Source organism: Hypomesus transpacificus, chromosome 21 (assembly GCF_021917145.1).
Source record: "Hypomesus transpacificus isolate Combined female chromosome 21, fHypTra1, whole genome shotgun sequence".
In the NCBI taxonomy this organism is placed as follows: domain Eukaryota; kingdom Metazoa; phylum Chordata; class Actinopteri; order Osmeriformes; family Osmeridae; genus Hypomesus; species Hypomesus transpacificus.
This window is the reverse complement of record NC_061080.1, coordinates 2,415,132-2,429,426: the sequence shown is the minus strand read 5'-3', so window position 1 is coordinate 2,429,426 and position 14,295 is coordinate 2,415,132. Positions and strand designations below refer to the sequence as shown.

The 14,295-nt window shown below is 44.3% G+C and overlaps 1 protein-coding gene and 1 long non-coding RNA gene across 2 annotated transcripts; both read left to right on the top strand.

Annotated features, from left to right (window-relative positions):
- Positions 1-7,425: 7,425 nt before the first annotated feature.
- On the top strand, positions 7,426-11,882 carry LOC124483582 (transcription factor Sox-10-like). The gene is made up of 4 exons (XM_047044084.1): positions 7,426-7,656; positions 8,191-8,846; positions 9,097-9,380; positions 9,604-11,882. Exons 2-4 carry the CDS (start codon positions 8,410-8,412, stop codon positions 10,380-10,382), a joined length of 1,500 nt encoding a protein of 499 aa, XP_046900040.1. The 5' UTR covers positions 7,426-7,656; positions 8,191-8,409; the 3' UTR covers positions 10,383-11,882.
- An 864-nt stretch (positions 11,883-12,746) lies between these two features.
- LOC124483583 lies at positions 12,747-13,853 on the top strand. Its single transcript, XR_006957875.1, has 3 exons — positions 12,747-12,858; positions 12,960-13,148; positions 13,383-13,853. It is a non-coding gene; the product is annotated as an uncharacterized LOC124483583 (long non-coding RNA).
- Positions 13,854-14,295: the final 442 nt, after the last annotated feature.

The following is a 14,295-nucleotide window of genomic DNA, read 5'->3' as shown; positions in this document are numbered from 1 at the left end:
GGTCTCCCTCTCTCTCCTCCCATCCCTAAAAGTATTTTCCCGTCACACACTTTTTGTGTGTGTGACAGCAGCCTGAAAAAAGGACAGATTGGAGAAGTGGTCTTAGAATTGGTTTTTATTTGGTTTCCCCACATCCTTTTATTAGGATTCTGTAACGTCAAAGACATTCCAGGCCTTGATGTTCACACACAACATACCGTACGTTCCAGCGTATACATGCACATCTGTAGGTATGTAAAGGAGATGACCATGGTTTGCCAAGCAGTCCCAGCCACTGATTGGCAGAGGAAAGCGGAGTTGCATTAGCTGGTAACATCGCATTGCGTTACACACTTTTGTGCCCAGGACACCCTATGATCTGCCGGTTGCAGGTGAGGATCTGGTGATGGTGACCCTCCACCCCCCTCCGTCCGCTCACACACACACACACACACAGACACACACCCCTGTTCCCGTCCACCCCTCTCTCCCACAACCCCATTACACCCAAACTCATCACTGTCTAAATGAGTGAGGACGAGGAGAGGTGGGGGAGAGTTTGGTGTGTGTTTGATGGGGGGGGGGGGGGGGGGGGGGGGGTTGGTACCAGGGTAATCAGATGGGGTAGGGATCTTGAGGGGGGGGGGGGGGTCCAGGCTGTCCACAGCATCTCATACTGCAGCTGAGTAGTCTGACATGCCCCCCCCCCCCCCCTTCTCCCCTGCACCCCGAGGTCACAAGATCTCCAGTCCCTCAAAGATGCCTGGGGTAGTCTTATCCATGCTATCTCAGCGTTTTAATTTCCTTCTTGTTTTGCCACTACATTTGCAGCGATGCATTTCACGGGTTCGTTGTCGACTATTTCCGTGGTAGGACCTCAATCAAAGGAACAAACGAGTGGCAGACTCATCTCATCTATCTTCTGGACTGTGGAACATTTGATTCACTGGGACACAGAAAAGCTGTAAACAGCTTTGTGTGGCTCCACATTCCTCACCGACCCACAATATGATTTGCTACTCTGACATTACAGTACATGAAGCAACATCCAAAACAAATCAACCAAGTGACGGACGGTCAGTCTTGCCTGTTTCATAGTGTACAAACGTACATGTCAATTATGCAAAATAGTGGTCAAATATACGTGTAGCCAAATGACTTGCAAAGAAATGCAAAGGTCACTATTTGACATGGCTTGATGCCTGTGCGATTCCACTGCATGTCGGTAGTGGAGGCGTCACTGCAATATTGTGTGACATGTTTCTATTGCGGAGTAACAGCCATGTGACACTGAGGAGATGTTGTGAGACTTGAGGACCAGGGTTAGAGTTCACTTCTGACGTCATGGCTGTGTTAATGCCACCATTGTCCCTTGTGCCATTATCCTCATCGTGACCAGCATCCTCATCATCATCACTATTATTTTACAATGAGTCTCGCACTTCCTTATTCACTTAATCAGACTCTTGTTATACATTTCTCTCTCGCTCTTTCTCTCTATCTCTTTCTCTCTCCCTCTCAGACATATAATCCTCTTCTCTCGACCTGTCCTTCCGTCCATCCTTTGCCGTGCCATCTCACTTTCTCACCTCAACCTTCCTCCCTCTCTCTCCCTCCCTCCCTGCCTCCCTCTCTCTATCTCTCCCTAGAGTGTAGATACACAGTCCCTGGACTGAACAATAGCCCATTCACCATGTCTCTTGCGAGGCGATGATCCTGCTCTGACTCCCCCCCTGCCCGCCTCCCCCCCCCCCCCGCTCCTTCAGCCTCCACAGCTGCACAGGAATGCGGTCCAACAAGCCCTCCACCCCCGCACCTTCCTCCACCACCACCAGCACCACCACCCCGATCCATCCCGCTACCCCCCGCCCCCACAATCCCTCCACCACCCCACTAACCGAAGCCAATACCACCCCCCACCCACCCTCCCAAGCCACCTCACCCACCCCCCACCCCCACCCCCACCACCTAAATAAAGGAGAGGGCAAGAATCGGGGAAGTGCTGCAGACAAAACACAAAGAGAGGATTCATGGCGGGTCGCGGACACTCGAGGGGAGAGAGAGGGGGACCCATTTAAGTGTTGCGCAGCTGCGCTAATTCATGGGCGAGAATGGGCGAAGGGAGACAAAGGTCAGGGAGCGCCGTCATTTTTTATGCATCCCTTCACGGCCGTGCGTTCACTAAATCACGACACTAAAAAGTCACAGTTATTCGTGAATTTCAAGCAGGTCATTTTGAGCCGAGCACTGGACATTTCTGACATGCACTTGCACGTCAGCACACAATGTCAACATGAATAAACATGCACTTGCACTTCTCTTCACAGTTAACTGTATCTGGTCATTTTTGCCACCTCATCTAGGGAATTAAAAGGGCCTCCAATAGAAAGTCCAAATCAGACGTCAATAGGTGACCCTTGATATCAAAGGTGACCTTTGACCCAGGAAAACCCTGTGGTCTTAGCGGACACGGCTCTCTCGGGTTTCAAAGCTTGAAAGATTCCCCCATTCATCCAATCACAGAGCACAGAGCAGAGTTAGCTTCAGAAGTCACCAGATACCCTAGTCTAATAATAGGAGGAGTTCTGAATCCATCCGTACCGGTATTTAAAAAAGACTTTAAGGGGTTTAAATCAAACTGTGTCAGTATGATTTAGTTCACTATTTACAGAATTGGATAAAGTTATGGATACTTACTTTGTAAAGGGTTGTAACAGAGAGAGTTTTGGTGGAATGTACCCTGTTCCTGAATCACGTGGATATAAATGTTACGGATTTCCAACTTAATATATAGCAGCAACAAAACAACAGCAAAAATAAACAACCATAATCCATAACAACATTACATAACATAACACTGTCCTAAACCGTCCAGTGAGCCTTTATGGAGGTAATAATAATAATAAGAAACTGAAGAGGTCTGTCCTTAAACTATTGATCAGTTAACAACAATTAAAGATAGTGATTACTTTATTACTTCTATACTGTTTGAAAGTTCTGAATATAATAAACAATGTATGATCCATACATTGCAATATTAATCTCATTAGCACATAACCCTTGGTTATGTCTAGGAGAGAAATATCTATTAATGATGTTTCTTGTATCTTTGATAAACTGTCATTATACTGTTTTCTTATGCCTGCATAGCCATAGGTTGGGTCTTTGTAAGGTGTGACTTGGAAGAGCCTGTGTTGCTGATGTAAGTCAGAGGTCACAATATTGCCAAAGTGTACAATAAGTGTAACAGACACCTGCACCTCACATATGTGCAATAAATACATTGATTTTGTCTTGAACTTGTCTTGAACTCATCCTAACTATTCCTTTCATTGACTTGGCAATTGGGTATTATCTCATACATCATCAAAACAGAGGTTTTGATGGTCAAGAAAGATGAATTCAATTTAAATCACTTCAAATCAAAAGAATTCCTCCTCTCCTTATGCAGGCAATTTTTGTGTTCCTGACCTGAGTATGCGTCATCATTTTGCATAAACGACACCATTCATTTCTGTCCAAAGCGTCCCATTGACGTGGGAAGGAACAGTCCTCCCATCTCAATTATACGACAGTTTAATGCAGAATGTGACCGGTCTGTGAATACTTGACCGCTGCTCATGTTCGTCTTATCGGCCGTCTGGTCTCCTCCTCTGCCTCAAGTCAGATTTCAGGAATTTCCCTGAGGATTCGAGCGTGGCCGCAGGCCAAAACAAAAGGTCAGTCTCTCTCTCTCTCTCCCTCCCTCTCTCTTTATTTTGTCTTTCTATGTCTTTCGTTCCTATTTCTCCTCTTTCTGTCCATGGAACGGAAGATCAGTACCCCTATTTCTACCCCTGCAAGGAGTACACATATGCCACCCCCCCCCCCCCCCCCCCACACACACACACACACACACACACACACAACACACCCAATCAGCCATGACGGAGTCACGGAACATACAAAACCCCCGTTCCAAATACCACCCGCCCTCAACATGACACAAAATGGCCGACGGTACGTACCTGAGGGGTGACCACACTCGAGCCCTACGCATCACGAGTCCCCCCCTTCCCCACCCCCCATCCTCCCCGTCCCTCTCCCTCCTCTACACCCCTCCAGGCCCCTGCATCATGGTGCCTCTTGTGACATGCTCTCCATTAGCACAGTCACATGGCAGGTTAGAGCAGGGCGATGTATGTCCTTTTGGTTAATGGCACCATGTGAGTTCTATTTTCACAGTGAGTCATACAGCAGGCCTCCAGGCCATGGAGGACAGTATATGAATTAGACTAAATGTTAGAGACCGGCTCCAGACATTCAGACATCATTAGGAGATGTGGATGACACTGTGGTTTTGACGGCAGAGATTCACACAATATGTAATTTTTTTATATTTACTGATTCAATGGCATTGATATGTCTAGGATATAAATGTATAATGAAATTTGATTCAGAATGTTTAATTCAGAATGAGACAGGTTGCAGAAAAGGGATTTTTGAACTGACATTTTATCCTTCAGTTATGCTGCATTTAAGATTGAACAATGTTGTGCCATGACTAAACTTGCTGTATTATAATTGTTATGTAGTTAACTTAGTAGGAATTCAATGAAATGTAAACGAGAAAATGTTAAAAAGTCATTTAAGAATGTCTAGGGAAAATGTACTGCATTGAATTAGCATTAACACAATGTAGGCAGGCCTATTAGGTATTAGAGAATACGATCCCACATCTTTAGTAAAAAAGAAAGTAAGGGAACGTGTATGCCTTATATAATCGAAATTGTATTTCAATTGACTAGTAGGCCTATTTTGTTTTCTAAAACGAACCGTAAATAAATATCCATAATTCATGTTGTTTTTTTCATTTAACGAAAAAAACAAGACAGGCCTATTTTTTTTTCTTTCAAAACACAATAAGCCAAACTGTTCCATAATACAGTTATCAACTATCGATTGGAACTGTTTCTAATTAATTGCATGAGCTTGTTTCACAGTGAAAGCCTTGAGCAACATTAAAAACAACATGGCCTATACATTTAGCAGAATTGTTAGACATTTATAAATGTGTAGCCCATGTTAGGATTTTAGGACGTTTTGGCTTCTTTAACGACCAAAGCAGCTCGATCGTTCCTATTTAAAAAAATACTTACAACCCATAATTTCCCTAATATATTAAAAACGATACAGACATTGTAATAATAATTTCGATTTGTTGAATAGTAATAATTGCACTCTGATTAATTAAACCGTTTCAGCGTTTAATAGTAACAGAAATTTCTGCGATGTTAACGTAACGTTTCTGAGGAGTCAATAATTAAGTAGGCTATATATGCAAGTGAAAATGATTTAAAAACGCAAACAGTTTGTAATTATCACTTCTTATTTTCTATTCTTTCAATTAAACGTTAGCAACTTTGTTTATGCCGAATTTTGCCAAATACATACATTTTTTAAATAAACATTTAGATGCGTAAAGACAATCAACTTGTGTTGCCATTTAATGCAGGTGATTCACGGTCATTGTCAATGCAGAGCTTAAACTTGACTTTCTTCAGTATTGTATATTAACGGTTTACAATTTTGAACACTTAACATATCAAGATAAAAATGCAAAGTGTGGCTACACACAGTAAGTAATCTCTTACATAAGATATTCTATAAAAACAATACCAAGCCTTTGCCAAAAGTTCACAATGACACTTGTTGCATATGCATACTGTACTGCACAACCTGTGTGAGCTGCATGCAACATAACAAAACATGTTGACATCAAATGACATCAAACCCAATTAATTCTCACTCGATCCTACAAGGTCATTTACCCAGACCTGGACCAAGCCTTCCTGAACCAAAAAACAGCCTGTTCAGCAGAGATTCAATAGCAATTCAAACAAGTGTCTTCAACTATACTTGGTGGTGGACTGTCCTATTTCCTCAATCCCCCATGGTTCCATAACAAACATCAAGACAACCCATTCGGCAACACACGCTTCCCAGACGTTCGCCACACTATCGCCTTGACCTTCAGCTCCATAGGTCCACAACACAGCCAGACCACCAGCCACTCACAAACCAAGTACACCAGACCACAGCCACCCAGATGGGGGTGCGAAGCACAGCCGACATACCCTCATCCTCAAAACACAGCCCTCTGACAACCCCAACACCCCAAAAGAAGGCCCATACAATCCAGGTTTTCGGTCAACATGGAGAACAAAGTTCAACGGAAAGAGTGAGATCCAAGTGTCTTGTCTAGTCCTGGGCATTTTACTATGTGTGTGTGACTGTGTCCGTGTTCTGGCGTTAGAGAGAGAAAGACACACACATCTCTCTGTTATCATGTTTTTTTTTCTCCCCTTCTTCTTCTTCTGAGATGTAGCACAAAACTGCTTTTTGTTCCCCCATTTTTTCATTGACGAGGGCCAGTCGACGGACGCCAGGCCGTTTGATCACATGGTCACAGTGCACCTGAGAGGAAGACAAAGAGAGTAAAGAAAGAGAGGGGAGGAAAAGAGAGGGAGGAAAAGAGGGAGAGAGAAGGAGAGAGAATCTGAGACACGGATTCAACATGGGAAGTATAGAGACACAGGGGTTATTGTCGTACATTGTGTGTGTGTGTGTGTGTTTACTGTCATATTTAGTTCCTTGGTGTGTTTGAATAATGCAACAGTGCAAACCTGTCCAAATTCACCAATGAAATCACTAACTGTGTCATGTGAATCCTGGCCTACATCTCAAATGTAGGCCAGGATTCACCTCATTTCACAACAGTTACAGACTCCAACCAGGCCATTATTTCCTTTCACCATGATTCTTCAGCCTTTTCGACGTGACCAGGGAAAACTCTGAGTAGGTGTGGATGTCTTTTGGAGAAGAATTCCATAAAGGATATGGGTTCTTTTGATGTGTGACCCATCATAGTTAGTATGAGACCATTTTACTTTTTACAGTGCCATTTTTTCATTTCTGAATTGTAAATCTCAAATAGAGCACCGCAGATCATGCCATTTGGGGTTTACTTGACAGGCATATAATTTCCCGGAGTCCCCTTTCTATTTGTCTTTGTCTTTCTTTGAATGCCGAGGAATATTTTCATGGTTGAAGTTGATAGGCTGTCAACTTTACTGTAGCCAATGACATAATGCCTATAGTGATAGCTACAGTTACATTTGTCAAATGTAGTTTAAGTTGACCACAAATAACTCTTCTCATTCGTGTTTATTTATTTGATAGAACACATCAACACATTCACAAAGCAGGCCTTATTTGGACTCTAAATGGACCCACTGTAAAGTCACTTAAGCCACTCCGATGTAAAATCTCACCTCTTTTCATTGGAAATATTCATTGGTGACGGACGGACAGGCAATAACGACAACGCTGTCCGCCAGTAAGAAAGGAGGAGAATGTAAGATGACCAATACGCGTTCAGCGTGTGCGCAAGAGGGTGGCGCTGACTCTGTGTTGGAATGCTGCCTCTTTGAGAATGTTTTCCACTTTCAATCACTTTTTTTCTGGTTTCTCTCGCACAACGGCGCTCTTTAAGCTCCGGTGCACGATACAGAGCAGCCATTCATCGCAGGGCAAACTGAACGAGGGGGCAGGGGACGGAGCACGAGCGTCACACCGTTCTACAGTGGAGCGCACGAACTCCCGTATTGAACGAGCGAGTTCTGAAACTGCACATAGGTAAGTTGTATTCCTAATTTTGTCATGTGAATTAAATACACTTTTTAACGTTTTGATTCAATTGATGAGAGATCTTAAAATCGTAATCTTGCTTAGTGATGACCCATTGTTTCGCCACAATGTCACAGTTTAGGTAATATCTACATCTGCAAAACACATTCAACTGATCAACTGTGAGAATAATACGTTGTAGCCTACTGTTGTCGAGATGCTAACAACCTTTTATTGTCCCAACTTGTTCAACCGTTAAACTTTTCTTCATATTTGTATTATAATGTAACATGTTTTTAGATATGCCAGTAATATCTTCTTTTTAATACAGGATACAAGATTGTGGCAAAATGTTACTCCATGAATGCCATTATATAACGCGAAAGTTATATAATTGCATTAAAATTTAACCAACAAATATGATGAAACTTAAGACGAATGTGGGCGTATTTCGTTTGATCACTGAATTAAAATTGGTCATGCAATTATTGATATATTTCAAAATATTTAAGTAATCAATTATATTTTTTTTTATCATTTCAGGTGTGCGCAATATCCCGATTGAGGGGAAAGGGGCGCGCAAAGGGAAGGATTTTGACGAATTTTACGCACGGCTCTGAGTATGCCTTGGACAGTTACGCACGCACCGCATTGCATGTGAAAAGCAAGAATCAGGTTCGACACAAATCCGCTTAAAGTTCTGACAGCTTCAAAAGCTTTTGAAACTTCATTTTAAACGGAACTGTTGTTTGATAAAAGAAAATGTCCGGAGAGGATCACAGCTTGTCCGAAGCGGAGTTGAGTCCCGGGGTCTCCGATGATGCTCAATCGCTATCACCGGCGCATTCCGGGGCAAACGGTGGTCGGGACTCGCCTCTCAACGGCCAGTCACAGCAGCTGACCGGGCTTTGTGGCGCGGAAGGGGGGGAAGACGGTGGATTAGTTGCCAAGACAGAACAAGAGGATGGCCGTTTTCCCATCGGCATTCGCGAAGCTGTCAGCCAGGTGCTCGACGGATATGATTGGACGCTCGTGCCCATGCCCGTGCGCGTAAATAATGGGAGCAAAAGCAAGCCGCACGTGAAGAGACCCATGAATGCCTTCATGGTATGGGCGCAGGCCGCGCGCCGGAAACTGGCGGACCAATACCCTCACCTCCACAACGCGGAACTCAGCAAAACACTGGGGAAATTGTGGAGGTGGGCACGTGGGGGCATAGAAAAACACCTCAACACAACATTAAATAAATCCACTCAAACGTTTCTCAACTTTTACACTGGTTCATATGTATATAGACGTATTCCAGTATGTGACATCACAATATTAATTTTAATAGCCAGCATATAATGTAACATGGCTTGGTGTGTAAGGACACAATTTAAATATTGAATTCAATATAACATTTGGGGGACCTGAGAGGCCTAAAACAAACATCTCTCCCTCCCCCAGGCTCCTGAACGAGAGCGACAAGAGGCCTTTCATCGAGGAGGCGGAGCGCCTGAGGAAGCAGCACAAGAAGGACTACCCAGAGTACAAGTACCAGCCCCGGCGCCGCAAGAACGGCAAGCTGGGGGCCACCTCCGAGACCGACAGCCAGGGGGAGGGTGAAGGCGGCCACGCCCCGGCCCACTACAAGGCGCTGCACCTGGAGCACGGAGGCCATAACGGAGGGGGCGCCGGGTCGCCCCTGGCGGACCTTCATCATCACCATCATCATCACCACCATTCTGCAGGTGAGATGGGGGAGGGGGCAGTCTTTCACTTTCACTAGACTCACTTGTGGTTGGTTTTCCGTCTAGTCTGCTTGATTTCGTTGTCAAGTTTGGACCCAAATACACGTTTTATAGACCGAGTCCTTTCCCTTGTGTTCCCTAGTTTCTACTAAAGTGTACTTTTGTGTGTACTCCATGTGTCACTTCTATAGCTGATGTAGTTGGTTGTTCTCTGCTTTCCCAGGTCAAGGTCACAGCCCTCCCACACCCCCCACTACCCCAAAGACAGAGCTGCAGTCTGGGAAGATGGGCGAGGGCAAGAGGGAGGGCGGAGGAGGGTCAGCGGGTTCCCGCGGAGCCCTGGGGGTGGAGGGCGGCACTGGCCCTTCCTCAGCAGGGGGGAAACCCCACATCGACTTTGGCGCCATGGACATCGGCGAGATCAGCCACGAGGTGATGTCCAACATCGAGCCCTTCGACGTCAACGAGTTCGACCAGTACCTCCCCCCCAACGGGCATCCCGGAGTCGGCCAGGGCGCCGCCGCCCCCGGTTCCTCCGCCACGTCGTACGCGTACGCCCTCGCCGCCGCCAGCGGCCACTCTGCAGCCTGGCTGTCCAAGCAGCAGCAGGCCTTGCCCTCCCCTACGTCCTCCGCCACCTCCTCCTCTGACCCCTCCAAGGCCCAGATCAAGAGCGAGTCCGCGAGCCACTACGGCGACTCCCCCTCGGCGTCCTCAGCGTCGGGGGCCCACGTCACTTACACCCCCCTCAGCCTCCCCCACTACGGCTCGGCCTTCCCCTCGCTGCCCTCCAGGGCCCAGTTTGAGTACGGGGACCACCAGGCGACAGGGGCCTACTACACTCACTCCAGCCAGGCTCCAGGGCTGTACTCGGCCTTCTCCTACATGGGGCCCACACAGAGGCCCCTGTACACCACCATAGGAGACCCCTCCAGTGTTGCTCCCTCCCACAGCCCAACACACTGGGAGCAGCCCGTCTACACCACCCTCACGAGACCCTGAGAGAGAAAGACGCAGTGTGTTTTGATGTGTGTGTGTGTAAATGTGTGTGTGTAAATGTGTGTGTGTGGGTTTGAATCTTTTCTGAACCCCTTACCGAAAGTTTGCGCTTTTTAGCCAATTTAATGCCAGATGAACCCATAGTGGCCTTTTATACTGTTTAGTATTTCAACATAAAAACATCACCCTTCCTGCCACACAGACTGAGAATCAATAGTCGAAAGCCAATCACGTGCCATTTGTGAGTTAAGATTGGACTGTTTCTTTTGGAGACCTGACATTCTGCATAACCAGTAAAAGACCAGAGTTATCATGGTTGTCGTTGAATTGATAAAAGATCATGTGGGACCTCAAGGATTGGTACAATTGGGTTAAACCTGAAGTAATCTGATTATATTAACCAAACTAAAGGAAATGTGTGTGATGTCATTCATAGTGTTATTTTGTATGAGTAGTTCATTACTGATGTTGACATTTTTTTTGCGTGATTGTTATCATTATGATACTACATTTATCATGTTGGAATTTAATAATATACTTATACATCTGCACCACTGCTTTGGTAAAAAAAATTACATGTGTTTCTTTTTATATAAACGTAGGTATATTCTATTAAGATAATGATAGTAGGAGTTCTATTTACTTATTTTATTGTCGATGTGTGGCGCCTTCCTTTTCAAGGACTACAGCTAAACAGGTTAGGGGACAAAAGGAAAAATAATAGGGAAAAGTAATTCAGCTTGCATACATATCTTCTGAACATCACATTACCTCAATATACACGTGCCAATAGCACTAAATTGACTGCATCCTATGTCAGTTTAATCCTCGGAATATGTGGTAGCCTTTTGACAAAGTAATTAGTAAATTGCTGTGTGTATCATGACAACAAAACAACGTCGACCCATAACAATTCCAGTCACACGTCCTTTTTATGGGCCTGACAATGACAGCTTTCCTTTTTTGCTGACTTTTTTTAGGCCTACAGGCAATAGGCCAATTACAAAGAAAATAGAAAAGATAACTGCAAGCATAAATCGCGGTTATCATCTTTACAAAATAAAAAAACACAATTTCTAAGGACAACAATCACAACTGTTATGAAACAAACGTAGAAGGCTACGTCATGCTTTACCTATCGCACTGCTGATTCATTAACCGACGTCAATCTGTCTATGCAATGTAAATTACGGCTGTAAAACATGTGCCTATTCTTTTAAATGTGTCAATTTATACTGATCTTATTACGTTGTAGACTTTATTTAAATAATAAATGTTTTGTTGTCATGCTTTCAATTTCTGGATTTTTCATTTTTTATTTTGCTATACATTTGCTGCGTGTTTGCTTCCTTACAAGAAAGTACCTACAATTGTCAAATATTACGGACGTCGTCATCTATTAAATCGTTTTATTTATAGAAAAAAAAAACGTTTTGAAATTATTTCATAAGTCTTAAGAATTTGTTGTGTAATTCAAAGTGTGTCGATAAAAACCTCTCAAAACAGTGTTGCTGACGTGTTCAGTGCAACAACAACCAAATCCCTGTCCGTGTGCCATTAAGCCGTTTAGTTTCTGTTTGTATGTTTGGCAGGCTAAAATTGACTACTAATTCCTTGTATTTAATCGGCTGGGGCTGCATGTTACTGGAAAGACAAAGAGAACCATTGAATGTGAAAACTGAGGGAGGAAAGGAAGGAGGGAGGGATATAAGGCCAAAGGGAAGGGCAATAGCTGCCCATTCGCTAGTCTCACACTCATACACAGACCATATAGTTTCTTACTCCAACAAATCCCCCCCCCCCCCCCCCCCCCCCCCCCCCCCCCCCCCCCCATAATTCAGTGAGGAACAGAAAAAGGCTTTTAGGCAGTCCCCAATCCATAAGAGAGAGCGATGACTCTCATGAATTCAACAGAGGTCTGTCTGATAGTGAAGCAATCTGATTGTGAGCTGTGCACAACGCTACACTATGGACTACAGGAACGTCTAGACTACTGCACCTGGCACAAAGACATCCCTAGACAGCAGCGGCTCAATATAACTCCATGAGAACGTCCAACTAAAATGTGTACAGATGCAGTACATGTGCATCGAGGTGTCCCATCGACCTTGACATTTGATATGCATCCGCCCACAGCATGTCAGCCCTCTATTAAGCCTTAGAAACTAAAGGCTGGCTGAGATAGGCCTACTGCAGAGTAGAATCGGTGGTCCTGGGCAGTTATGGAACACTGTCTTGGTCCACCACCACCACCATGTAGGCGGGCGTACAATTTGAGAGGTAAAGTATAAACGAAGTCGTCTCCTGTAGTCGGTGAAGTCACAATCAATGTGCTTGTTGCTGCCACCCAGTGGTAGAACTGTTTTACAAGCGGGAAGTGAACCTGCTGGTCTGACTTCTGCTTGATGCGAGAGTGTATTCTATACTATACTTGACATCATCTTTCCTGTCTCTTGTTTTGCGTTCAAAGGATTGCGTCGTAAGTAGGCGATGTTAAAGTGCAATAGAAAATCTAGAAAAATGTTAACGGAGCCTTTCAAATGTTGTAGCTGAATTGAACATTTATTTTTTTGAGTTCAGGAGACCATGCCGTTTGAACGTGAAATACCTTGGATAACCTGGCCGGGAAGTGGGATAAAGAAAATGGCCAGCTTCAGTTGTAATGGCCTTAACTCGAAGGAAAAACAACGGGATGGAAGACTGTAGCCAGAACTACTGAAAGCAGACATGATGGACAATCAGTATGGAACACATCAACTGGATCTAAGGGTACAAGTCAGATATACCCCAAAACATTGTACTATGTGTATAAAATGTCTACTTACAGATGGGTCTACTCCCTTCTGTGGCATGGTTTTTGTGTTTGTTATCGATTGTCCCTCCAAAACAAGTAGGCAGTTATTATTGTCAGATACAATACAGGGTTGGGTCTAGCATTCCAATGCTATGCTCCCTCTGAAAGTCCAGTTCCCTAACATAGCTTTGTCTTCTGTGTATCTATAGGGACGGCTGTGCATCAACAAAGAAAACCAAGAGACCTCTCTATGATCAACATGGCAACAATCAAGAGTAAAGAAAATTGAAATGCCGGGTGTCAACCTGCCCCTACTTCTCAGGTGTTAAAATATGGAATTGCTGGACAGACTCTCTACTTGATGGCTCTCACACCTCATTGTGTAACTTACTGTAGCATCGCCCATATTTGGACACTAAGGGCTAAGATGTGGTGTGGTTGGTTGTTCCTGTGTATAAAGGGAATTATGAAGCATCGTTCTGTGGATTCTTCATCTCCTGAGACCTTCTCCTCAGTTCTGGCTTGTCCTACTGTCCTTCTCCTTCTTCACATCTTGCTTTCTCTCTCTGATTTACAATGACCATGGTATAGTAGGTTAGAGTTAACCTTCCTTTGACACATTTTTGCCTTGGAATAGATTTCAGTCATTTGCCATGTTATTAAATGTGTATTCATATTAACCTGACTTTGACCATTCTTCCTCTGATTTAACCCAGAGTCAAATAACTGTAATTCCATTGGTATTGGCATTATTTGGTTCACGTTAATACACTGATCAGTTTCCCATTTTACTTCAAACATAAGGAAATTCGTTTTGGTTGTTTGGAAAACATTAAATCCCTCCAAATCCATCTGGCAAATCAACCTGCACATAGATGCAACCAGAGCTGTAGTCCAGTTTAAGAATCTCTTCAAACCCTTCACGTGTTGTCATTAAATGTAACTTGTGAACAAGTCGTTTGTTCTAAAATGCATACAGATGCAGTCTATCTGCATCGAGGTGTTAGCCTTGACGTTTGAGAAACAGCCGTCCACAGCATGTCAGCCCTTTTTTAAGCCTTGGAAACTAAAGGCTGGCTGAGATACTGCAGAGTAGAATCGGTGGTCCTGGGCACCAGTCAA

Coding starts and splice junctions, on each gene's coding strand:
- LOC124483582 (XM_047044084.1), top strand. CDS start 8,410: ATGTCCGGAGAGGATCACAGCTTGTCCGAAGCGGAGTTGAGTCCCGGG. Junction 8,847..9,096: donor ACACTGGGGAAATTGTGGAG/GTGGGCACGTGG, acceptor TCCCTCCCCCAG/GCTCCTGAACGAGAGCGACA. Junction 9,381..9,603: donor TCATCACCACCATTCTGCAG/GTGAGATGGGGG, acceptor CTGCTTTCCCAG/GTCAAGGTCACAGCCCTCCC.